At 37.1% G+C, this 27927-nt stretch overlaps 1 protein-coding gene across 2 annotated transcripts; it reads right to left on the reverse strand.

Moving 5' to 3' along the window:
* Positions 1-6596: 6596 nt before the first annotated feature.
* Positions 6597-25939, reverse strand: otu (ovarian tumor). 2 transcript variants are annotated; one of them, XM_073977791.1, is made up of 9 exons: positions 25805-25939; positions 24916-25344; positions 20545-20702; positions 20083-20469; positions 19873-20009; positions 13723-15193; positions 12886-13649; positions 7686-8336; positions 6597-7616 (listed from the first exon to the last, which is right to left on the reverse strand). In XM_073977791.1, the coding sequence occupies exons 2-9, from the start codon at positions 25230-25232 to the stop codon at positions 7485-7487; spliced, it is 4017 nt and encodes a 1338-aa protein (XP_073833892.1). In that variant the 5' UTR covers positions 25233-25344; positions 25805-25939; the 3' UTR covers positions 6597-7484. The 2 variants fall into 2 exon arrangements, with proteins under 2 accessions (XP_073833892.1, XP_073833891.1); XM_073977790.1 differs by having other exon boundaries at positions 13723-15235.
* Between the last annotated feature and the right edge of the window lie 1988 nt (positions 25940-27927).

Here is a 27927-nt window from a genome sequence, read left to right on the forward strand (position 1 = left end):
TCCGTCCGTAATTCTACACTGGGTAAAAACCATTAGTTGCCCTAGTTAGACACACATATATATTTTTGTTTTGATTTTTACTCACTGTGTCTACAAAGATTAATAAAATTCCCATTGTCGTGTCCATGCCAGATATGAAGTCATCTCCTCTATGGGCATACCTAGAAAAACACAACAATACCACCAAGTAAATGCTTATGCTTTCCACCTAAGTTTAATACTTCCCTAAAAATCATCCAGATATGCCCGGCTGTGGGAGTTCCCCACGTTGGGCTCTGATCCATGTAAACCCCGCACACCGTCCCTGTCATCATAAACTTGCCAGGTTCGGAGTTTTGTTGCGGGCGCCCCAAACCCGCAAATACGGCCCTGACGCAAAAAAAAATTTTGCGTGGAGCTTCGCTAGGGTGTAGCTTTTTTTCCATGGTGGAAGCTACGAAAACCACCTTCAAAAATCATTAATTGTTCAAAAATAAATCTTAGGGGACCGGGTGTTTTGCCTTGGAGGGTTTAATCTTCTCCCACCGGGGGTCCCCTAGTCCCTCGTTGCGATGCCGCCAGCACGTAAATTTTGCCAAATATAATAAGCTGGAAGGGCACCGTCAAATTATGGTTTCCATCGCTGGAAACCATTCCCCAAGGCAGGATACCTGTAAAAGAAAAGAAAAATAGATTAGTATTGGAAGAATTGCAGCAGAAATATATAAAAATATTAAAAACACTAAACAATGCAGCCGGCTGCATGTGGTTGTCGATAAAATTGTCAACATGTTTCGAAACAGCTGATCAGTATAGGGATTCTTAGTGGGAAAAATGACTTGGTGATGCGACCTACAGAAATGCAGGGCGTATGGCGTAAAGGCTTACGTTGGCTGAGGCGTTAAGAAAAATTATTAAAATTTGAATTTTCAACGGGTATTTCAAGGGTTGTTGTCCGGAAAAACTATGAAGAGAAAGTACTTTTACTAATATTTTCCAACCAAGAGAATAAATAAAGACAAATACTTATTAATACAAGCAGTAGAACTATGAGAAAGACGACCATCTTTACATGAGTGAAAGGAATAGTGATTTTTGATGCTGACTAAGCATTTGGCGCTTGGCTTTGAGCATTTCTAAAGTTGTCATTGGAACATAAAGACATATTGTGTAAAAAAGCAGAACACCTTTGCTCATAAAGCACCGGGTTTAAATATTTAAACAGTGGTTTTAGTCAATATTATTTTGTACTTGCGTACACGCAGAGAATAATAACAGAGGTAAGATGGGAGTGTTAATAAATATAGATTTGGTGTCTCAAGTGATAGAATAAGTGATTTAACCATTCATCCGTATGTTCCATACAGGTTACCTTGGGGATCGAAAATCATAACCTTCAAAGTCTGTTTCATAAGAACGCCACATACATATGTACATCGTCCCGAAGGATATTGTGGGAGAAAAATTGGATGACAACAATAATATTGAAGGACTCCAGGTAACCTCTGTCATCTTTTGTCCAGAGCAAAGACGACCAGAGGATTTTTCTTTATTACTTATATCCTATATTAGGACGTCGATTGGACACAAAAGAAAGATGCGTTTTTTTATTACACGAATCAACAAATCTAATGCTGACTGAATACATTTGATAATATTTACCAATACATTTTTTTTGGATCAAAAACATTGTGAGAAATAACCCATTATTTACGCCTTTGTGACGAGAAAATTTAATATTAGTTTAGTTAAGTTAACGTTAGAGTTTAATTGTGTTTTATGTGCTTGTGAACTGAGATCATATTAGAGTAAAGTATAAGAATTGTTGCGCAGTAGCTGTTGGTGTTGAACCTCTTTAGGATAGGAAAGTTGCTAGCGTTTGAGACAATATTGTAGTGAGACTTCAGGGAGCTCCTTTAGGTCAAGACCAGGTCAACGTTTCCGCAGGCAAAATATTATCTTAAGGAAATAACCTGACAGTTTTTTTTTATGGTGCAGATTTAAAAGGAAATTTGATAAAAAAGGCATAATATGATTTCAGGGATGTTTTAGTATTGTTTTATTGTGTTTTATTTTTAGTTTAGTTTTACCAAAAGAAAATACATTTTTATTATTAGTTTGGCACTGAATTAATATTCCAAAAATATTTGTAATTTGGTTTGAGCATTTGAAGTGCAGTCAATATATACCGGAACACCGGGTTCGAATTGGCCAGTGAGCCTGTAAAGATAAAGAAAGAATATATAAAATAGTATTAGTTTAGAGACAAATTTATAAAGCTAGGTTTAAGTTTTACTAATAAAAATATGAAATTTAAATGAAAAATACAGTGTTAAGAATAATGTTCTGGTAAAAGAAATAAGGGGGGCATGAAGGCAATATGAAAGGGTAAGTGTAATAGTGTGGGCGGTCTAATGGGAGTCACTGTAACAATGATCCAAAGGACTCAAGTGACCAAGGATGGGATGGGCGATTGGTGGTCCACCTCCACCCTACTTCTGTGTGTTTCCTCGTTTTAGTGTTGTTCAGTTTTGTTAGTATCGTAATTGTGACTGCCGTGGGTTGCCAGATGGGATGGACCTACACCCAGGAGAAGAAGCCGATTGAGCTAGCTGGTCCCAAATCTGGTCAACGCCTAAAGCGGCACGTAACAAAGTCCCCATTTAAAGGACTCACATCGTTTATTTTCGACATATACTTGCCGACTGGAGTGACAAACCGTGTTGATTTATAGTTTATAGAAAATTTTTTCTTCAAACAAAGATCGCGGTATACTAAAAAATCTCACCTTACTGCTATGTCCGTTAATTTCCGATGCTCAGGCGAACAATAAATACCTTCGGAATGGCAACCCCGGACCATTCTACTCTTGAAAAAGAACAAATATACCACACTATATTACCTCCACAACGACTGGAATAAAGTCAATCCTTGTAATATGTAAAAACGTAGTAATGGATTAAACGCATTACAATTACAATCATTTAACGTTGATTTTTAGCAGATTATTCACCCTTATTACGATTGGCGTAGTCGTAGACGTTCAAGTGTCGTTGGCGTAGTCGAAAGATACATTTTTATATGATGTAAAATTATATACAACGACATTTTTTGTCTTTTATAGCATTTTATATCCTTAAAAAATCGAAAGAAATACATTTGTAATTCCCAGAACGCATTTATTGGTTTAAATACAACATTTATTTATTTTTTTTTTTTTTTTTGATACGACAAATCGGTATTACGTATGGCGTAACACGACAAATTGGTATTACGTATGGCGATGAAATACGAGGAAAGAGTCGTGACCGATTTTGTAAACGACAGCATATAAAAATAAAAACAAATTAATTTTAAAAGAATTTTTTGGCAATGATTATTAAAATATATTGGAAAATAACTATAATACAAATATTACTACTTTGATTCATTTGCATAAGATAAATTTCGTGTATTTATCAGATGACAAACTTTCTATTGAAAATCTGTTAGAGTCCTCATATAACGATTGATTCAATGTAAATTTCTTAGTTCTTGCTCAAAAGATGATTTCAAACAAATTGTTTTACAATTAAAAAAAATATATATGGTAATATTCAAAAAAGTTTTACAATCGTTGAAGTTGAGGTTCACCATTTAATAAGTCGCGAACTGTTGATATATTTTATAAAATATGGATACATTTATATTAATTGAAGTGTTTTAGCCAAGATCTCATAATATGGACCATAACAATTAATTTTCGTGGAAGCTGCGTTGGTGGTAATATAAAAAAATGGGAAAAATGTGTTGAAGTAATCAAGTTTTTTTGTGTTCTTTCTTGAGTTCTGGCCAAACCAGGCAAAATTCAAACCTGTGCTCAAAGAAAGAACTAAAGAATACCCCTTGGGAAACATGGTTCTAGTGCATGACTTTTCGATATATACACTACATCCCACTAAAATCGATGCTGACATTTTGAAGTTTTGATTTCAGTGTTTTTCGAATTTTTCTTATAATTATATGGTGCAACTGGATAATATTTTCAAACTAGTTACAGGATTGTAGAACTCGCGATTCCACGTCGTTCGATGTATATCTCATGAGTGTGCTCCCTACAGCTTCCTAGTAGTAGGAGCCCAAAGGCCAAAATTTGGTGCGTAAATTTTCTGAAAAAACCTATTTTTTGGCTTTAAAATTTACAACTGTCGTACAGGTACCCCTGAACCACGCGTGATTTTAGTTTTTTTACGTGCCGGATCTAATAAGACCTTTCGCGTTCGAATCCATCCACTAAAACGCCGGATATATATACCTTGAAAGTAGGAAATTCTGCAAAAATATATTTTGACAATTCCGCGAATTGAACCGCGATTTTCTTTGATTATTTTTACATAAATGTAATCCTTTATACGCGATTATAATATTTGCCAAAAAGAGGTGTCACAAATTACAAAGATTCGGGACTAATATCGCTATTTATCCCAAAATAGGATGTGGTGGCACATCCGCAGTTCTTGACGAATCTGTCTAAAATCATTTATATTCACGTATTTTTAATAGGCGGCCATTGAAATCGGATGCACCTTATAATCATATGCACATCGTGAAATTTTTGCCCACTTGAATGTTTTTTGAATAGTAAGATGCAACTGATGGCACACTTGATAGATAGACATGGACTCCCTGTATCCGAAAAGCACATGCACCTCAACTGATTTAAACGGATTCGCTAATTACACGCTTTTTAACTTTTGTGTTTTTTCTTTGATTGTGATTTCAATATTTCTCTGTACTTCTTATTTCTATTGCTTATCACAGAAAGCAAATATACTTTCACGATGACTAATTACTTTTTTCGTAGAAGTTTAAGCAAAATACTTCAGGATTTGGATGGAAATTTAGCGAAATAATGGAATAACTACCAACATTTATTTCTCAAATTTTTCGTATTTAACCAAAAATATATTTTTGAAATAATTTCCAACAATAAGTTTCCGTTCTTTGTTGTTGCTGTAATATGCAAGTTATAAGCAATATATGCAAGTTATAATTTTGGTCTCACATTTTTCTACGCGTTGTCTAGATTCTGTACGTATTTTTAAATTATTTTTTTAGAGATTTTTTGGCCTCTGATTTTGAATAATAAAATTTATTCCAAGATTTCTTCAATATTTTTTGATTTTCCGCGAAAATAAAAATAAATTTAGCAAATATTTTAGCATCTACGGATAGATATCAAATGCTGCTAACGAATCATATATACATGTTCTTATTACAACACAATAGGAATTTTTAAATATTTTTTCTTTACAAGAGAGTAAAACCGCATATAACTTTTGAGTGCAGCATCCAATTTTGTGAACGCGAACAGATTTGAAACCACGATTTTTTTCGTAACCCATGTACCAAAATGGCGGATGTGCTCGCCAAAAAAGTTTTTAATTTTTTTTCTATGTAATTGTAAAGGAAATTTGAAATTTACCATATATTTTTCCAATTTTGTATGAGAAAAAAATTGTCGTTGTCGTAAATGTTACGTGGTACCAAAAAATATCCCCACGACAACGACTACGCAAACCACCACAAAAACGTCTACGCCAAACACTTATTTTGATTGTAAAAACTATAGGGTTAGTTTTTCTTCTGAATTAAAAGTTTAAAAATGATATACTAATAATTCTAATTATGTTTGTTACAAAAAGAATTCTTTAAAAATTGAAATTTTTGCTTTTTTGTTCAAAAACATACATAATACCAATTAGACGTTACGACACGTCAGCTTGCAATTTTGGATACGACAACGCCAACCGTAATAAGGGTGACTATTAAGTTCTGAAGCACAAAAATCGTCGTGTTCCGACTGCCGGAGCACTAAAAATAGTTTTTAATGTTATATATTTTATAACGTGGAATAAATTTTGCCCGGAGTCGGAGTCGAGTTATTTTTTTCGACTCAGACTCCAACAAAATTGCTCGAATTCACCTCCGAAACCCTAGATCTTAATGACAAGAAGCTTCTCCTTGAAATTCAATCATCACTTTTAACTTTAAGCTAACCGGAACGTTATAAATCTGTTCGGTATATCCAAACTATAACAAAAGAAGACTCATAATAATGGTGGTAAATCGTATATTCTTATTTTATAATTTCCTTATCTTACTCATTTGTAATGTTTGATTGTATTACAAAATGAATTGAATAAATAAAATAATATCGCCCCTATCAAATTTGTTGGTAGTAGAGGCAGAAATATTTCAATTTACGACAAAACTTCCTTAAAAATATGGGGAGGAAGAAGCAAAATGCCAGCCAGGAATTGCCAAGATTATTAAGAACAGTTTAAGAACAACTTAACAGAGTCTTGCACAACTTGACATAGTGATCGTAGTCGATAGTAGTGTGGATTCGAAGAAAAGGCTGACCATATCACATCTTTATCTCTAAACTCAATAATAAAATTTCTAAAAATGGATGATATACAAATTTAATATGACTGCGTCTGATTTCAGTGGAGGTAGGTAGACAAAGTTTACACAACTGATCGTGGTTCGGAACGTGGTACCGAAGGTTAAATACGTGAATCAAAGAAGGGGAGGAGGAGCGCTTAATGCAAAAATAAAATAACAGAAAACAATTTGAATCAATCAAAATTTTATTATAAATAGTGAAAAATATATAGAATAAGATATATATCATAAATAGAGTGAGAAAATGTTAATGATTAAAGTCGTTAGTTTTTAAATCGAATTAAACAAAATACGTTTTAGAAGAAATCACAAATAATTAATCTGAACGAATATTTTACATTATTCCACCGAATGGATCAAAAGGCTTCGTAGTCATGATTGAGAACAACGAGAAATAATAAACAACCATCTATCTGTACATAATGCAGTTGAATCGGGCAACATGTTTAAAACCCGCGAATAACGTTAAAAATTCAGTTAAATTGATAATTTGTAAATTTCTTCCAGTCACAAATTAAAACGTATTTAAATCGAATTCGAAATAGTTTGATGTTATTTGGCGATCTTAATATGTGTGTTTTTTCGTAGTTGGACAACTTTAAAAACATGAAAATCTGGAATTTGTTGTAACATTAAAAAAAAACTGGGCCGAAAGGACATAATTAAAATCTAAATCTAGGTTTTATGTAGGCTGGCTCTGCCAAACAAATATCTGTTGATTGTTGATGCGTAAAGTGTTAATATTTAAAAAAAAGGAAAACTTTGTGAGTGGTTTTTAGGTTAGCTTACATACAAATGGGAATAAAATGTAATGAATGATTGACTTATAAAATGTACAAGCTATACATTATTCTATATATAAATAAGTGGAATTTATAAAAAAGGAGAGTGTTTTTGTAAGGACACAAGTTTAGGCACATTGGTTACGTATGTATTATATACATAGAGTATGCACATATGTATACAACACTGAGGTAAAATTTGTCAAGGAATCAATCTCTTGTTTTTAGGTTTTCGTTCTTTCGGTCGCCATCATGCTGTTGGTGTGAAATTTGTTAATCATTGTTAGATGTTGGTACATCGGAACGAGCGGCTGCGTTGTTAATCATGGGAGAAGGTTGTTGCATTTGTTGTGGAGTTTGTGGTGGAGGCATTTGTTGAGGTGGTGGTGGTAAACAATAGTAACCCTATAATAAATATGGGGGGTTTATAAAACAAAATTTTCTTTTAGCTTGGATGTTTGTTGTAGAAATTACCTGTGGACCCATTGCTGGGTGTGGTGTAGAAAACGATGGTGTCATGCCATGATTAGTTGGTGTTGGTGGTGCCGCCATTTGTGTTATTAGATGAACACCGCTGCCACCATTACCACCAGCATTACCATTGCCAATCATATTACCCATTGGTGGTCCAGAAGGGACCCCTCCGCCCGAGGCATAGTAATAAGGCAATGGTGGTGGTGGATAACTCGGACAAGGTAATGGTGTTAAACCATTATTACTATTTATTATTTCCATAGAGGCAGCTGCAGCATTGTTTTCCGTTGTATCCGAGCTAGAAGTGGTTGAATTAGCTGCTCCAGGTGGTATGGCGGGTGGTGGTGGTGCCAAATGTAATGGCCCATTGATGTAATTCGGTGGAATTCCCGTAGTAGCTGCTGCATATCCCGGTGGTGGTGGCGGCGGAGCATGTGATGGATACATACCATAAGGTGGTGGTGGTGGGCCCGCTCCCGTTGTCATTTGCATTGGAACAAAGACACCACCAGGAGTTGTTGCCAATGAAACACCATACGGACCGTTACACATACCGGCCTCATTCATTTGTTCATTGCCAGCACCACCACCGCCACCATATGGACCGTAGTTGACAAGGGTATTTACGTTGGAATTGTTGGAGGTGGGAGTCTAAACGAAAGAACAAATATTGATCAGGAATTATTGTTGACGATTTTTTGGTTGAAATATTATATACAGACGGAAATATACCCTCAGCATGTGTGAGTTAAAACTTTTATCTACTTCCCTAAAAATTATTTATTTAGAGAGTTTTTCTGAATTTTGTGGCCTTTTTTGGATGTGTGAACTTTGCCGAAAATATGGATTTCAATTAAAACCCAAGTGTTGCGGACGAGGGAGCTACCATTTTGGAAGTGTATCTTATTTGTTGGTGTCATTTCTTTTTGATAGATATCGCGCCTTCCAGTAATTCCAGTTGGTCGCCGTATAATTTAGAGCTTTCTGACCTCTACAGCAGGGTGCATGGACTTGCACATAATATCGCTGTAAACAGGACCACAAGTACTAGCTTCGGTATAAATTTCCAAATGATATTCCAGCATATCCTAAACCGTGCCCTAAGCGGAAGGCCGATACGGACCATTTTCGAAGTTGAACTAATTTTGGAGGCCAATGGGTCTATCTTGTATTGCCACTAAACTTGAGTTGCGTTGTCAGTTGTCTGCGCGACTGAGACGAAATGTTGTACCATTAATGTCAACTCAACTGGGTGGTCGATAAACATGTTATCGATCAGTGTTTTTTCAAAAACTTGTGACCTCTATTCGCAAAAAAAAAAAAACATTTTAAAAATAATTGCGCTTTGGATAACTCTTTTGTGTATTCAGGACAATATTTTAATATGTTGGCTGAGTTTTCGAGCAAATTTGGAAAACAACCCAAGATTGGAATATAACCTGCCCATTGAATCTTCGGATCGTCAAGTTTTATTTGCTGTCCCAAAAAATGATAAGTTCGGTGGAATTATTTTTTGATGATGAAGAAAATGTACAGGACATTGCATCTATTAGAAAAAATTTGAGGGACAAGTCGAATCCATTGGAATTGCCATCTGCACTGTAAGCTGATGATCATGTGGAAAGATCTGTATAATCAGTAAATTATCTCAGGTTTAAGGCGTATTTTGGATTGCCAAAGGATGCCGTAGTTTACGTTGTGGAAACGTTAAAGGATGACTTCAAAGAAAGTTACAGATCAACAGGAATACCCCACTTTTAAAAGTGTGCGCAGCGTTGCGATTCTTGGAGTTCGGAAGTTTCCAAAAGTCCCATGGCAATGATTTCAACAATTGCATGGCTCAATCTACATTGTCGAGAGTATTGAAAGAAGTTGACCACTTGATAGAGGACAAATTCTGCCAAAATTGGATCGTTTCAAAGTTGACAGAGGAGGAAAAAAGGCAAAATAAAAACCATTTTTATTCAAAAACGAAATTTTCTGGTGTAGTTGGCTATATAGATGGAGGTTGTTCGTCATTTGTACTTAAACTGAACCTACTGTATTTGTCACCGAATTCATTTGCAAAAGATTTGCTGCTGTCCGCTCCAAAGGCGATAAATTCACTTATTTTGATGGACCATCACCAGTGTCGTTGAAGTTTGTTTTATTTTGAGGCATTTTCTTTTTCAGCTTTGCTTTAAAGTGAATCCAGACTCTGCCACTCTGCAGGTGTTCGTGTTAGAGGTTCATTGCTGTTTAAACTGTCCGAAATGGACCTCCACACTTCATCCGCTGTGGCTTTGGTTTTACCAAAACTCCCGAACTCCTCGGGCTAAGTTTGGATTTTCACTCAGTTTATCAATTAATATTTCGAACTGCTGCTTTGTCGTTATTAATTAATGATGCAAAGAATCAATAATTGGTAACAAAATGTTTATTTTTCCTTCTATTTTCCTTCTTGTTTCTTCGAAAATGTTCACTGCAACTGAAAATTGGTGGTTGCTGAAAAACAGCCGCTTCGTCAAATGAGATTAGCAACTTCAGTTGAGAGTTGCCATACGTGGATCAATTTTGACAACTGGCAACGCCACTCAACGATAATTGTTATCGACGATCGACCCCTAAATTTTGGAACGAAGAGGAGAAGTTCTTTTGACTATTTTGAACCCTATATTCCAAATTACAGCAAATTTAGAGAGATAATGTCGATGAAATTATAGAAATCGGGTGGTGCCGTTATATGGGGGCTATACCAAAGCATGGACTTTTGTCTAAAATTTTTAATGGAGAAGTTTTCTGACCACTTATCAAGCCCCAATTACCATATTCGGTATGAAAATGTAGGTAAAACGTCAAAGTAGCTGAAATCGGGTCAAACCCTCATATGGTGGCTATCCAAAAACGAGGACCCTTTTTCCAAAATTTTTGGTGGAACCACTGCGAACATTAAATGCCAATTTTTAGCTAATTCGGGCAGAAAATGTAGCTAAAACGTCGGTACAATTATATGCGAGCGCTATCAAAACGTGGATCTATGTCCAAATTTTTTATGGAGAAGTTTCATTATCGCTGGATAACCTAAATGCGAAATTTTAGCTAATGCGGGCAGAACATTTATCTAGAAACGTAAAAATACCTAAAATCGGATGGTGCCGTTATATGGGGGCTTTTCCAAAACGTGGACCTGTGTCCACATTTTTTTTTAAGTTTGTTGATCAATACCCAAGTACCAAATTATAGCTATTTCGGTCAAAAAATTAGCTAAAAAGTAACCTGGAATCGATATCGTTATATGGGGGTTATATGAAATCGTGGGCCGATATAGCGTATCTTCTAACTTGACCTGCCTGCAAACAAAAGAAGAATTTTTCCAAAATTTCAGCGCGCGGATCCACTCGCATTTTTTCCCTGAAACTTAATATAACTCCATACTATGAGGGAGGGCATAAAAACACTTACAGCGTTGGGTCCGGACGATGATGTCTAAAGAACTGGATGACCCAGTAGTTGAGAATGCTTGAAGGTCGATGATGAGGGTTTCTCCCCAAATATTAATGGGGGACAATTGTTATCTGCACAGAATCGATAAATGTAACGCGTTCAATTAAAACTTTGTTCTTGTCAGCAGTGCCGCACCACTTATTTACTTCAGAAGTAGGAACAAGGTTCTCAAGTCGATGGCCGGCAGCACTTGGGGTACTTACAAAGAACACTTGTTGACCACTTAGAACGTAATATGCCGGTCTGTGGTAATCTATGCGTCGCTGCTATTCAAATTTTAGCTGTACGCATTGAACGAATATTCAAACCTGCCAGAATGCCGCACCAAGACTGCAAGAGGGTGCCTCCTCATGACACCAGTGGACCATCTTCATGAGCAGGCAAAGGTTTTACCGGTGCAACAACTCAACAGGAGGATGTTGTCGATACAGTACATGCTTGGGTTTTATAGCAGTGAGCATCCCCGCCATGATCTAGCGGAAAGGCTTTCCGCACCCCGACACGTCAGGAGAGATATTCATGATGTGAAGAGGGATATCCAAACAACAACAACAGTACCGCATCACTTCAGAAGTAGGAACAAGGCCCTCAAGTCGATGGCCGGCAGTATTTGGGGTGCTGACAAAGAACCGTTGTTGACCACTTACACCGTAATATGCAGGCCTGTGGTTAGCTATGCGTCGCCATCGTGCTGTGCATTGAAAGAATATTCAAAACTGCCAGAATTCCGCCCTGAATACTGCAACAGGGTGCCTCCTTATGACACCAGTGGACTATCTTCATGAGGAGGCAAAGGTGCACCAACTCAACAGGATGTTGTCGATGCAGTACCTGCTTGGGTGTTATCGCAGTGAGCATCCCCGCCATGATCTTGTGGAGAGGCTTTCCCCAACCGGACACCGTCAGGAGAGATATTCATGATGTGAAGAGAGATATCCAAAGGTATTAGCGATTGCGGGCTTTGAGCAGTCCCTGTCAAAGGTCACAATATGAACACCATACCTGGTATACATTCCCCATTTCATACCAAACCAGAATCATGGTGTCGATAACTGAGCATAAGCGAAAAATTTGTGGATAACGTTTTTGTAACTCTCACGCCCTGGGAAAAATAATGATAGGCCTTCAATCCCTTTGAGCAAAATCACGTTGACTGAACTGAAGATAAGCGCACGTTATTTTAACCAAAATCAAATATCCAGAGGTTAAAAGGGCACAAGGAGGAGAGTTTTACGACCCTTTCGTCAGTGGAGGCTTCACAACAGATTACGTCGGATGATTAAAAAACACTCACAGAGTTGGGTCCGAAAGGTGATAATGCTGAAAAAAATTTAGGACCCAGTAGTTGAGAATGATTTTGAGATTGAGATTTTGAGCTTTATGTTCCCAAATCTTAATGGAGTTGTTAAATGTAACGGGGTCAATTAAAACATCGTCCTTGTCAACAGTACACGATCACTTATCTTCTTCGCTTATGTTTCTATAACAGAACATTTATGTTCGATATTCTACGTCTCTGCAACTTTCACAGGGTTCTAAGTCTATACTACGTCCGACCCTCATTTTTGGAAACTATTCTCTTTATATAACTTTCAGTATGATACTATCTGTTCACCGAAACTGGCAAAGTAACGTGTCAGCCGGGGCTAGTTCTACTTATCATAAAAACAAAATACATACATAAATAATTCCAAGTAAAAAATTTGTGATCACTTACATTACAATTGTGCGTATCATTGACCATAAATGCCTCATCATAACCACACATGGGCGAAGTCTGGACCGAATGCTCTGACATTACAACATGTGATTGTGGTGGTGGCTGAAGGTGGCCAGATTGTGGATGTGGTAACAATCCTCCACCTGGTTGATTTTGACCACTACGTGATGAATTTGGTGTAGTAGATGTTAGATAGGCGCCTCCTCCACCAGCAGCAGATCCTCCCCCATTACCCATATTTTTATGATTATTACGAGATGCTTGATTTGGATGATGTTGTAAATGTTGTTGTTGTTGTGAATGATTAGAATATGATGAACCACCAACGTGGACATTACTGTTGGAATTCATATGATTACGTGCTGCATTGGTGTGCTGCTGTTGATAATGATGATGTGGTGGTTGGTGTTGTTGCATTGGACGATCTTTATTATTGAAATATCTTGAAGAATAACGGCGATGATTGGTCTTATTTCCGGCATTCGATAAGGTATTGCTACCTAATGTTGTGGTATTTGATGTTTTGTTGTTGTATTGTGAAACAGGTGGTTTATCATTGACATTGTTAGGGCCAGCACCAACTCCTCCTGCTCCACCTCCTCCTCCAACCTCTGGCATTAAGGTATTATTATTGGCATCAGATTTAACAGTATTTGGTGTAGGTACCTGATTGGCATTTTCATCGAGTCGTATATTTTGAAAATCAGCAGTCATACTGTCGGCATCATCATTACTGCCAGATACTTCGCTGGTTTTGGCTTCTAAAAGAGATACAGAAAGAAAAGGATCGATAGAATGAAACGCAGTTTTAAGGGTATTGGGAGTTCGACTTACGTTCACTGTTCTCATTAGCTTTTGCTTGCTTCTGATGATAGTAATCCAATCCTAGGTTATAGAAAAATCTCAAGGTTGCAGTATCTGTGGGCAAATCAACGCCGCTGGCTTTGTAGGACTTGCGTGCATCGTAGTTTATGCGGCCACTTAATGGGGTGTTGGACATACTATTATTCGAAGCACGTGATAAGCGTGGTGAGGGTGTATAATGTTGTTGATTTGCAGTATTGTTGTTCAGACCACCAGCTGCCGTTCCAGCATTTGTAACCTGTATAGACGGACATTGATTAGTAGCAGCAGCATATGGTGGTGGAGGAGCCTGTGCATACATTGCAATGGCATTTTGAGGTGGTGCTGGTATACCGATCGGTTGTGGAGCAGTAGCCAAAAATTGATTACTGGCTGCTGCCGAGGAATTCATAAAAGCTCCTGTTGGTGGAGGGGGACCATTACTGCAGACATAATAACAACCATTGACAGCTGACATAAAAGTTGGTGCCGGTGCCATGGCTCCATCATAAGTACAATATCCATAATATTCCTCTGGAAGTACTCCACCAGCCGGTGGATATGGGTACATGGGGTAATATGCTTGCAGCTCAGGGACATATACAGCTGTTGCAGCACCATTTGGATTGTAATGTTCCAATTCATATATACCCTCACCATGTTGCAGAGCATAACTAACACCTGGTATGCCGCCTAACATGTTCTCCTCATTGGATGCGACAAAAGCACCACTTGATGACTCTCCGCCTTTAGCTGTAGTACCACCTTCTAGACCACTTTGTGAACCACCTCCGCCAGCATTACTGTTTGCCCTCGATCCAGCTCTGGAATTATCATTTAAATCACCACTACGCTGTCCACTGCCATTATTATTACCCTTCCCATCTGACTCTCCACAACCATCTCTTGACCCAGCAGTTCCGTTATTATGTTCCACCGTCAACGGCATAGTACAAAACTCCACAGTTTGGGTTCGGAAATTCTCCAAATGGGTATATTGTTTCAATTTATAATAAGACGCTGCCGCAGCCGCCGAGCACTGATTGTGATGATGATGGTGGTGTTGATAGCTACGTTTCGCATCATTTTCATTAATGTAATCGCTGTTCGAACAGCTGTCATTATCCATACCGCCACCACTGCCACCACCGCAAAACTGCTGATGAAATTGATGATGATGATGTTCCGTGGTTGAGTTAAATTTAAAACGGTAATTATATTGTCGTGTAAATCGTACAGAACTAAACTTTTGCATTTGTCTTTGAAAACGATATGGTACGGTCCACGGTTTAAACTGATCCGGTGGCAATGGTGTAAGATTTTCATAGGGTACCAATCTTTTCTCACCCAATTGTTCGATAAACACTATACATTGGCCTTTGTCCACAGCGATTTCCTGAATGTGACATGTATAGAGATCTTGTTCAGATTTGCGTAGCTTAACATGACATTTAGCTCCAACCTGGAATATTTTGCGAACTCGTTTGGTGTGGTAATGTATTAACTGGTTAGTAGAGAAGAAGAGACGACGAAACAAACGGCACGAACAAAAAATAAGACATGACACAAAACACGCAATTATGTAAAATGGACGATTTCCAAAAGGCTATAAATTACATTACGTATAATACAGACAAATAGAGCGCAGTAAGTACTTTATAAATAACAACATATTATATTGAAAATAATAACCAGGCACATTAACAATAATCCTACGGACAGCCATCCCTTTTTTCATCCTTGGCCAAATTTTTGAAGCCGATGAAACAGACAGTGAACAGTTTGAGTTGACGCACTATACTCAATTTTTTTTTTTAATTGTATTTTTTTAAGTAGCCGGACTTCGGCCGGGGATTTAAGACTTTCTCTTATGGACAAGTGCAAATCTAGGGCACGGGAACAACTTTTTTCAATTTAAAAATTTTCTCTTATCAGCTGACCTTTTACAAAGGAATTTTTGGAACTTCAAAGGCTCATATCTCGGGAAGTATGGACTTCCGCAACAAATGTTATATATATATATTTGTGATCAGGGTGCCCTACGGGGAACCTGTAACCCCTATAGGGCGCGTCCCCAGGTGGCGGATAGGGGAATGCTTCCCAGATATGGGTGGTAAGACGGAAATCAAATACGTCTCGTGGACCAACAGGTGGCTGCGTCTGTCTTCAGGTGAAGCGGCAGCAAACAGCGTCTGAACTCCATGAGGAGCGGCTGCAAACAAGATGGAAAACTTTAAATCCTTCAGAAGGAAACGGGAAACCACTGAAGTAACTTCCCTTGAAAATCATACAATGAACAACACAACACAGAATGAATGGCCCTCAGTCTCCGGCGAAATGAGGGTGCTAAGAATCCCCGGAGGTAAAACAAAACATAAACTAAATATTGGAACATGGAATGTTAGAAGCTTATATGAAGCTGGGAAACTCAACAATGCGGTATGTGAAATGAATAGATTAAACATGGACATACTTGGAGTCAGCGAAACTTGGTGGACAGGTTGTGGAGATTTTAGATACGAAAATACAAGAGTGTACCACTCTGGAAACCTAAACGGTGTACATAGAAAAGGTGTGGGCATTATAATGAAGAACCATATAGCTAACTGTGAATCTGGATATGTCCCAATGTCTGAAAGAACAATGATGGTAAAAATAAAGGGAAGACCAATAAACATGAATATAATCCAAGTCTATGCACCCACATGTGATGGGAGTTCAGATGAAGTTGAAAAATTCTACGACGACATAGGAAAACTTTTGAAAATGACAAAACCCCACGAATTGACCATCATACAGGGTGACTTCAATGCTAAAGTTGGCAATGAGCATGTAGCTGGCGTCACGGGAAAACATGGCTTGGGGGAAAGAAACGAAAGGGGAGATAGACTCGTTCAGTTCTGTCAAGAACACAATTTTATAATATCAAATACGCTATTTCAACTCCACCCAAGAAGATTATATACTTGGAAATCCCCACAGGACCATAGAACCAATGTGGTTCGTAACCAAATAGATTACATTCTGATCAACAGACGTTTTAGTTCCTGTATAACAAAATGCTCTACATATCCTGGAGCGGATATACCATCAGATCATAACCTTCTTATGGCAAATGTTCGGACAAAACTTGCAACAATTAAGCGCAAAAAGCAAGTATCGAAACCCGATTTCAATAAGTTGAGCAACCCGACAATTAAACAAGCACTTACGGATACAATAAACGCAGACCTTAGAAGAATTCATCAAGATGGAGTAGAAACTGTATGGAATGATGTTAAGGATAGTATTAAAACTACTATGAGAAGTGCTCTAAAAAAAGATCCAACACCAACATACGCAGAATGGATGACTGATGAGATAAGAGAACTTCGATCAGAAAGAAAAAAATGTAAAAACATAAACTTCGAAAGATATTGGGAAATCAACAAAGAAATAAGAATCGCAACGCGTATCGCAAAAAATGAACAACTCAAACGAAAATGTGAAGAGATTGAAGCCCTACAAACACTCCACGACGACTTTAATATGCACAAAAAGCTGAAAGAAACAGCCGGAATATACAAACGGAAACCTCCATCTATACTCTTTGATGATAATAACCAAGCCGTTTTTGAAATCTCGCAAAGAAAGCAAATATGGAAAGAATACATATTAAAACTATTTACAGATCATGAAAGATCAGATTGTGATCGTAATGAAAACTCTGACATAAACGAAAATTCTCTCGTAAGTGTAAATCCTATTACCAAAGAAGAAGTCATATATGCAGTAAAATCGTTAAAGGACAAAAAAGCCGTTGGTCCAGATGAAATTCCCGCCGAAATGCTCAAATTAATCGATGAAAACAATATACAATTGTTTGTGAAACTGTTCAATAATATATACGAGACAGGACAATATCCGCGAGATTGGTTGAAATCTACATTTGTCCCCATACCAAAGAAAGCAAACGCCAGAAAGTGCAACGATTATAGATTAATTAGCCTAATGAGCCACGCCTTAAAAGTATTCCTACGTATAATTCACAAAAGAATATACCCCAGATGCGAGGCAGCAATGGGAGAAACGCAATTTGGATTTAAAGAGGGAATGGGAACTCGAGAAGCACTAGTTGGTGTTCAAGTGCTAATCCAAAAGTGTCGCGATGTCCAAAAAGACGTATTTATGTGTTTTGTAGACTATGAAAAGGCTTTTGACACTGTTAAACACGACAAGCTAATGGAAATTCTGACATCCATAGGCATTGAAAACAATGACATAAGATGCATAAAAAATCTATACTGGAACCAGACAGCATCAGTAGAAGTATCCGGTGAAACTACAGATGAAGTAGTAATATCAAAAGGTGTTCGACAGGGGTGTATACTTTCACCATTATTGTTTAATGTATATGCTGAACAAATATTTCGAGAATGCGTAGAAGGAAAAAGGATTGGGATACAAATACATGGACAATTCATTAACAATATTCGATACGCTGATGACACCATGATAATAGCGAGTTCTTTAGTTGGACTCCAAAGTCTCTTAAGTTCCCTCAACGAGATAAGTAATTCATACGGATTATACATTAATCTTACTAAGACAAAATATATGATCGTTAGTAAAAGTACCAATTTCTACAACTCCACACTAAAAATCCGTGAATCAGAAATAGAGAGAGTAAAATCATATAAATACTTGGGAGCACAAATAAATGAGCAGTGGCAATCTTCTAATGAAATACGATGTCGTATAGAAATGGCGAGAGAAGCGTTTCTCAAATACAAAAAAGTACTAAGCAGCCACGACATCAACATTGAGCTTAAAACCCGCTTTATCAAGTGCTATGTATGGTCTGTTCTATTGTACGGGGCTGAAACATGGACTGTAAAATCAGCAGACGAGAAGAAATTGGAAGCATTTGAAATGTGGGCATACCGACGTGCGCTCAAAATTCCATGGACCGATCGAGTGTCAAATGCCGAAGTTCTGCGAAGAATGAATGTACAACGGCAGCTAATTAAAACCATCAAAACCCGGAAAGTTTCCTATTTGGGACATTTGATGAGGAACAACAAATATAAGATCCTGCAGATCATTCTCAAATCCCAAGTTGAAGGAAGACGTGGTAGAGGTCGAAGAGAATTGTCCTGGCTAAAAAATATTCAAGACTGGACCGGATACCGCGATGAACTCAGTCTTCTAACAGCGGCTAAAAACCGACAATTATCGCTTTCCACATAAACTATATATTTGCAAGAACAATGTAATAAAATGTAATATTGTATGATCGCTTAACATCCGGATAACGGATATGCAAATAAAGAAGAAGAAGATCAGGGTGACGAGATCTACCTGTGATAATTTCCATCCCAGCATAGTTGGTTTATGGCACATACAGTATTCAACGTGAATTCAGGTAAGCCCTCAGTACAACAACCAACTCAACGACACAGTGACGAACACACAGTTTTTTTATTTTATTCATTACGACACTTGTAAAGAAATTTTGCATGGCTGAAATACCCTGGAAAATGTCGCCAACATGCAACGATAATGTTGACATTCTGAGTGCAATGCGGACGTTTCTACCACTGCACCACGGTGGCTTCCATAGTGTCAATATCACTAAAACATTTCTTCAAACTCTAATATACATTTTTGCTATTCCACTATTCTCTGCCCAAGCTTTTCCAGCTATCAGCCTTGGATACATATGATACAGCTTCATAACTGTAAATGTTTGTAAATCGTAGTTGTTGTTGTTGTAGCTGCATAAAAACCTAGGTATATGCATAGGTTTGATGCTGGGTTGGCAGCCGCTGGCCGAAACACTATGGTTACGGGTCAATCCTATACAAAAGAACCCGCTTCCGTGGGATTGAACTGTGATCGTTTGTAAATCGTTGTTGTTTTTATTGTTTTTCCTTAAAGCCTCTTGGCATAACTTACTGGCTTTTAGTAGTCGTATAAAAAACAATTAGAGACTCTTGCCTACCACTTAGCAGTATCGAATCTGATACTAATTATTTTCACACAAATAAAATATTTAAATCTTTAAAGACCTATCGAATAGATCGGACGAAATACAATACGATTTACAAAAACAAAATTATCTTAATCTGATGAAACAAAGAAAAATGACATGATACACACCTTAAAATTGGAATCTCCATTATACCAGTTTTGCAATTTCATTTCTTTGCGCATTTCATTCCATGAATCAAATTCAATATTACGATACATATTGGGATCCAAAGCTTTGGCCACTTTATAGGGAAATGGTGTAATATCTAATAAGGATAATAATAAAAAATAAAAACGTCTAAAAATTCTTATTCCTCTCAATGACTCTTCTCAACTTACTTTCCTGCAACAATTGCCGCACACATGACATATATTTATTGGGCAAAAACGATTCCGCTGTACGTTGTATTAGCAATGTATTTTTCTCATTATCTTCATGATGGGCCCCTTTCAATTCACGCTGTAAATCATCGGAGAATCTTGGAAAATTTGTGTAATGAAAATGACACAATTTATAATTTTCCAAAATACAATCGGTATTGTGTGGTAAGTCCAATTCGAATTCACGCCCATCACTAAGATAGAGACGAGTTGCATAGCCATCTTCATTTGTTTTCGTGGTATATTCCATATTTTCAAAATTCGGTCCATGCAACATTTGCTCCACGGCAAATGCTACATCGGGTAATTTGAATAAATCTTTGTAGAGAATTTCATAAACGATCGCTAAAAATGTGAAAGAAAAATTTGATGAGATTCGTTCAAGTAAAGTATTTGGAAAGCTTTTTTGTTTTTTCTTACATTGACAAATCGCAGCTTCTTGTATGTATTCCGAAGTGAATACCGAATCAAAGTGTCTCTCAGGTGTATAAAAAACACGAAAAACTTCTTTAAAATATGATCGATGTTCATTGAAGTATTTACCCAAATCGAATGGTTCAAATAGAATAACATTTCGTCTGAAATTATGGAAAATAATAGAAAATTTATTGATTTGAGTCTTAAGGAATCGGATTTACATATGGAAAGCCTATGGAAGATCTTGGATCTACAGAAAATCAATATAAAATGTTATCTAAATAAATATATGTATGTATATAGCACTCTATAGATCTTCTATATGTACATATATAGAATATAAGTAGATATGCTATGGATAGATGACCTTCTATAGGTCTTCTATGGATAGATTACCTTCTTTGGGTTTCTTATATATACCTTTTATAGGGATTTTATAAGCACAATACCCTTCTATATATCAAAGACCTTCGGGTATGTGATGGAAAACGATTCGACTCGTTTTGCCATAAATCGAAATCGTATATCTCTAATTTTGGTGAATATTTTAATGAAATTGAAAATGGATTTTAAAAATATTATTCAAATAATGGGCTTTTGCGAAGCAAAACTATATATATCATAAACGGCACCCCGATTATATTCCATTTCGATTCTGCAAATCGAGTCGATTCGGTTTTCATCACATACCCGCTTATATACCTTTTTTATAAAAAACCCTTCCACTAGATCTGTCTACTGCAGGTAGAAGAATTTCTGTAGATAGATGAACTGTTCTTCTATAGATACAAATACAAATTTTCTTTAGCGGAACCTAGCAAAAAATATTCCTAAATTAAAATTTCCAATAAGTAGCTGACTTTCGGCTGCGGATTTACATTTCTTTTTCCTAAAACTCACTTATAGTGGAATCTCAAAAGCTTTATCTTGAACGTTGACGGTCCGTAACTCGAAAAGTATATATTAGGTTATATAGGATATACGATATTTCTAAATATTGGGACAAATTTAGGGCACACATCTCAGTAAGTATTGGTTCCCCGAGCAAAAAGTTTAAATATTGTAGTGCAATCTAGAAGTTGCCAAAACCATATTATAACGCAATAGAGTTGAAATTTTGCGGAGGAGGAACCTGAAGCAATGGACTGATATAGTCCATCTCTGAACTGAATATCATTTTACGAGTAATTTTCGATTTTTCAATTTGGGTACAACGTATTTGTTAGAGCTTTTGGGTAGCATGGACTTGTCCACGAAAAAATATATTGGACTACCTTCGGAGCAAATTTAAAAACAATCCTTGATACGCCCTTTAACTGCATTGAAGCGAAAATCTTGAACATTTGAGATAAAGTCACCGGAAGCAGTTGTCGCTATAGTCCGACCTTATTTCAGTTTGCATAGGTTTGACTAATTAGTTATCGTATTCAGCAGTAATTTTAGTAGCACCCTTTCTTTTAAAAAGGGTCTATAGAAGCAACCTTTCTTTCAGAAAGGGTCTATAGAAGCAACCTTTCTTTCAGAAAGGGTCTATAGAAGCACCCTTTCTTTCATAAAGAAGCACCCTTTCTTTCAGAAGGGGTCTATAGAAGCACACTTTCTTTCAGAAAGGGTCTATAGAAGCACTCTTTCTTTCAGAAAGAAGCACCCTTTCTTTCAGAAAGAAGCACCCTTTCTTTCAGAAAGAAGCACCCTTTCTTTCAGAAAGAAGCACCCTTTCTTTCAGAAAGAAGCACCCTTTCTTTCAGAAAGAAGCACCCTTTCTTTCAGAAAGAAGCACCCTTTCTTTCAGAAAGAAGCACCCTTTCTTTCAGAAAGAAGCACCCTTTCTTTCAGAAAGTGTCTATAGAAGCACCCTTTCTTTTAAAAAGGGTCTATAGAAGCACCCTTTCTTTTAAAAAGGGTCTATAGAAGCACCCTTTCTTTTAAAAAGGGTCTATAGAAGCACCCTTTCTTTTAAAAAGGGTCTATAGAAGCACCCTTTCTTTTAAAAAGGGTCTATAGAAGCACCCTTTCTTTTAAAAAGGGTCTATAGAAGCACCCTTTCTTTTAAAAAGGGTCTATAGAAGCACCCTTTCTTTTAAAAAGGGTCTATAGAAGCACCCTTTCTTTTAAAAAGGGTCTATAGAAGCACCCTTTCTTTTAAAAAGGGTCTATAGAAGCACCCTTTCTTTTAAAAAGGGTCTATAGAAGCACCCTTTCTTTTAAAAAGGGTCTATAGAAGCACCCTTTCTTTTAAAAAGGGTCTATAGAAGCACCCTTTCTTTCAGAAAGGGTCTATAGAAGCACCCTTTCTTTCAGAAAGGGTCTATAGAGCACCCATTCTTTCAGAAAGGGTCTATAGAAGCACCAATTCTTTCAGAAAGGGTCTATAGAAGCACCCATTCTTTCAGAAAGGGTCTATAGAAGCACCCATTCTTTCAGAAAGGGTCTATAGAAGCACCCTTTGTTTCAGAAAGGGTCTATAGAAGCACCCTTTGTTTCAGAAAGGGTCTATAGAAGCACCCTTTGTTTCAGAAAGGGTCTATAGAAGCACCCTTTGTTTCAGAAAGGGTCTATAGAAGCACCCTTTGTTTCAGAAAGGGTCTATAGAAGCACCCTTTGTTTCAGAAAGGGTCTATAGAAGCACCCTTTCTTTCAGAAGGGGTCTATAGAAGCACGCTTTCTTTCAGAAAGGGTCTATAGAAGCAAAACTATCCTTAAAATGCAATTAAGCGCTAAAATTTGAAATTTTTAGAGTGTGGTACCGGAACGTGTTTTCTAGTATGCACGTTCTTGGAATTTGGTGTAAGTTTTAAAATGTCCAAATTCCACCCTAAGTGGGTACATAATTCAGCAGTCATGTTACTTGGTCTTTCAGGGTTTTTGAGCCTTTGGGCTCGTTATAATAAGGGCCGCGATGAACTAATTCAAAATTTCGGAAACAATTTCGAAATGTTGTGTGGGAGGTACCCGAAGGCGTTTACCGATATTTTCCAAATTTAAACCTGACAATTTTTGGCTGATCTAAACTATCATACGCCAGACAGACTCCAGTCATTGAAGGGTCCATATCATGAAGAGACCTACCAGTAACAAAAATTTCATACCGATCCGAACTTAGTGCAAAAAGTCATCTTAAGCCATAATCGAAAGGACTGACTCCCAAACCTCATGATATACCAAACCATATGATTAGTGCAAAAAGTCATCTTAAGCCATAATCGAAAGGACTGACTCCCAAACCTCATGATATGGACCCTTCAATGACCGGAGTCTGGCGTATGATCGTTTAGATCAGCCAAAAATTGTCAGGTTTAAATTTGAAAAATATCGGTAAACGCCTTCGGGCGTTTGGGGGGAAGTCTATACTTCTGGAGATGTGGGCCTCTGAAGTTTCGAAATGTCCCCTGTCATTAGGCCGGGCACTTGAGAAAAATTGACTAAAGACAACTTTGTTCCAGTAACTCAAATTTGCACCTATTAATAAAAGAAAGACGTAAAACTTAAGATTTAAAGGATATATTGCACTACCTTAGCGCGTAAGCTCAACTTTGCTCCCAAATTTCAGATTTTTTAAAGGGGGAGAAACCCGAAGTCGTGGTCTGATATAGCCTGTCTACGAACTCGATATATGTTTCGAAAAAATATAACGATGTACCTAGTTCGGACCAAATCTGTTACTCTCTTCGATTTTATTTAAGGGAGACTAAAACCATTATTTCAATGAGACACTGATTGTGATAAAGTTTAAGTGTATAATTAAAAAATCATTGCGAAATTACGTACATTAAAAAGCCCATAACTGGCTATGTGGGGACTTCATCCCAGAAAATTGTATATTATTTGATAACCATAATTCAGTCAGGGCTAGGCTTAGTATAGTAACAATTTCAAGATGATGCAAGTGACGGTCTTACAACTGGACATAAGATACCCCCTAACTTCATCTGGAAACAACATGTCGCTCGTGGTATTTGTTAATTTGTGTCCTGCAAATTCTGGAGCAAGTTGAGTTTAAACATTAAGCTCGGATAAAATTATAATTTTTTTCTATATAGCCGGCCTTCGGCCGGGGATTTTGACTTTCTGCTATGGACAGGGGCCAATCTAGGGAACGGGAGCAACATTTTCTATTAAATTAAAATTTTCTCTAAGTAGCGGACATTTAACAAGGGAATTTTCGGAACTTCGGAGGCCCATATCTCGGGAAGTATGGACTTCCGCAAAAAATGTTATATATATTTGTGATCAGGGTAACGAGACCTACCTGTGGTCCCGATCCGAGCTTAATGCTTAAACTCATCTTAAGCCGAAATTCTATCAGGTATAGAATCTAGGTTCTAAATCTCAAGATTATATAGGTATCAGAGAAATGTGTATATTTTTACTTACTCAAACAGATAACCAGCTGCCTGCAGCTCCAATAGTGTTCCATACGTTTTGGGCTTTGACATATCATCCAGGTATTCATCAAAATCTCGATCAACAAGATTTTGAAAGAATTTTCGATGTTTACGCATATAGTTGACACATTTCTCACGTATGGCCAAATGATGCAGTTGGGTATCATACATCTGTTCCGAAATGACACGAAACAGGCAGGAGGCATCCCGTGCCGTATGCTTGCGATAATATTGATGTTCTTCCAGGAATTGATCATATGGATCGGGGGCCTGACGGCTGCCCGATGTAAATTGACGTTGTTGCATTTTGGGAATAAAGTTGGTGGGGTGGGTGTTACTGGTGGTGGCTTGTTTTTCCGATCAAAACGAATGTACGACGTACAACAAATTAATTGGGGCTAAACATACAAATTGAAATCTGCAAGAAAAAATAAAACAAAGCTTAAACTTTAACTTTTGCAAAAAAAAACCCACTTTAAACACAACTGTACATAAAAAATAACCATGTAGAGAAATATCTGTGATCTTTGCCGTTTTCCAAAGACATAATTTACACAAAACACAAAGCAGCCTTGTTTTGTAGTTCTTTGTGGAAAATAAGATGGCCCTTCTTCTTGTTGCAATTTCAAGGTCTTATTTTCTTTCTCACTTTTATTTCACCATCATTTTGGGCATTAGAAAGAGAAACACAGCCAAAAAACTAATCCACAAAATATCCGTTATGGAGCGCGCAGTCACAAACGACCAAAGAATTAAATTGTTTTTTTTTCTTCCTTTAATTAAATCGGAAGGAACCACTACCCAAGGATGTATCTTATCACAAACTTTTCTTTTTTGTTTTTCCTTTGCTTTTTTATTGTCAATTTTCTTTCACTTACATTTAAAATTAGTTAAATAATAAAAAGTGTTGCTGTTAAATAGTGTGTAGAGAGGGATATGTCTTTAAATTACAAAAACCTAACACTGAATAACGACGACAAGAGTTCGCGACCACAATGCATTGTTGCAAAAATTTGGTCTACAAAAACAAATACAACGCAGAAAAAATGTGCGTACCAGTGTTGGTACGTTTGGTGCTCTTGATTCTAAGAACCTTATAAAATTACAAAGTTGATTTTATTAATAAAGTAAATGGGAACAGATATTGTTAATATTATATTAATTACAATTAATATTTATAAAGTATTTTAAATAACGTTTATACTAATATTTTAATCTTATTTTTTCTTATTAGACTCTCTTTATTTGAGTACCATGTAGGAGAAATGTGTCATCACTATTGCAACAAAACATATCTGCAAAGCGCCGTTATAAAGAGTGTTGTCAATGTGGCAATTTTTTGACTATGTTGGCGATTTAAAACGATTTTTTTTTTGTAAACAAACGGATATGGGTCACTCAACTATAAATTGGTATTGAATGAAACAATAGAAAACGGAACTTGAGCAAGTTGATGATCTCCCTCAAACGATACACAATTATCTACAAGACAGGGTAACTTTGAATAAATTAAAAAAATAGGAACAATTTGAGCTGACGCACTGCGCGAACAAAATTTTCTTTTAAATAGCTTAAATAACCGGCCTTCGCCAGGGAATTTAAGAACTTCTCCTATACGGACAGGTGATAATTTCGGGCACGGGAAAAAAATATCTTTTAAATTGTAATTTTTTCTCTAACTAGCAGACATTTACCAAGGGAACGAACTAGGTGAGCTGACACGCTAAGCGAACAAAATTTTCTTTATAAATGAACATTTTTCTTAAATAGCCGGCATTCGGCCTGGGATTTAGGACCTATGAACAGATGATAAGGAACAAGTTGAGCTGACAGGTTACGCGAACAAAGTTTTCTTTAAAAATGTAAATCTCTCTTAAATAGCCGACCTTCGGTCGGGGATATATGTATATTCATATGGACAGTTGCAAATTTCGGGCACGGGAATAAAATATCTTTTAAATTGTACATTTATCTCTGATTAGCCGGCCTTTAAAAAGGAAATTTCGGAGCTTCAGAGGCCCATATCTCGGAAAGTGTGGACTTCCCAAATAACAAGTAAAAAAGTATCAGTCGGCTTTGCCGACAGAGGTATACCCTCAACCTGTGTATATTGAAACAATTTACGTATGTTTTTAGGGAGTTTTAAAAATTTTGGGCGTTTCGACATTGAATGGATCTCCAGCCACAACATATGGTGCCATAGGGGGTTTTAACACTCTTCGGGCTGTTTGCTCAAGAAGTATGGATTTGCCCCTAAAAAAACTTTTACCATCGTAATTGAGGCAGCGAATGCAAGTTGCTTCAGCAAAAATTAAAGTCATTCGATATCAGTTCTTAAAGTGAACTTATCCGAAATTTTGTGTGGGAGGTACTGTATGGAGTGGACAAATATAGTCCATATTTGAACCTGATCTTAGGATGTGTAAAGTACAGACCAAATCGGCCATTCCCTTCAAGAGTTACCTTACGAACAATTTTTCCGAACATTTTTGAACTTTTGGGGGGGGGGGGGGGGGGGTGCCTGAAGGAGTGGACCGATATGGCTTGTCTTCAAACTTAAACTATGTTTGGACAAAATATTACTAACTGCTAATTTTGGACCGAATCGGCAGATCCGTTCGAGAGTTCTCTTGCGCTCCAACCACCTCACACGGTGTCATACGGGTTTTCTGCAACTTTCAGGCTATTTTCTCAGGAAGTATGGACTTGCCCCTGATGAAACTTGTACCGTCGTATGAATACAAGTTGCTAAAACAAAAATCAAAGCGATTGGAGAGATGGACCTAAACTGAACTTTTCGGTTACTCCCTTCAAGAGTTATAGTGCGCACAAATTTTCCGAACATTTTCGAACTTTTGTGGGGAGGTACCGGAAGGAGTGGACCGATATAGCCCATCTTCGAACTTATACTAAATTTGGGTAAAATATTACGAAAGCCAAAATTTGAACAGAATCGGTTTATACGTTCGAGAGTTATCGTGCGCTCCAGCCAGCTAGACAG

The sequence above is a fragment of the Musca autumnalis genome, unplaced genomic scaffold (genome assembly GCF_047663935.1).
Source record: "Musca autumnalis isolate F117 unplaced genomic scaffold, ASM4766393v1 scaffold_3, whole genome shotgun sequence".
Taxonomy (NCBI): domain Eukaryota; kingdom Metazoa; phylum Arthropoda; class Insecta; order Diptera; family Muscidae; genus Musca; species Musca autumnalis.

Excerpts from the sequence above, each read along its gene's own strand:
- otu (XM_073977790.1), bottom strand. The coding sequence starts at position 25,232 with ATGCAACAACGTCAATTTACATCGGGCAGCCGTCAGGCCCCCGATCCA. Across the intron at positions 15,236-19,872 it reads ATGGAGATTCCAATTTTAAG|TTAATACATTACCACACCAA; the intron begins GTGTGTATCATG and ends TCTACTAACCAG. Across the intron at positions 8,337-12,885 it reads ATGATACGCACAATTGTAAT|ACTCCCACCTCCAACAATTC; the intron begins GTAAGTGATCAC and ends TCTTTCGTTTAG.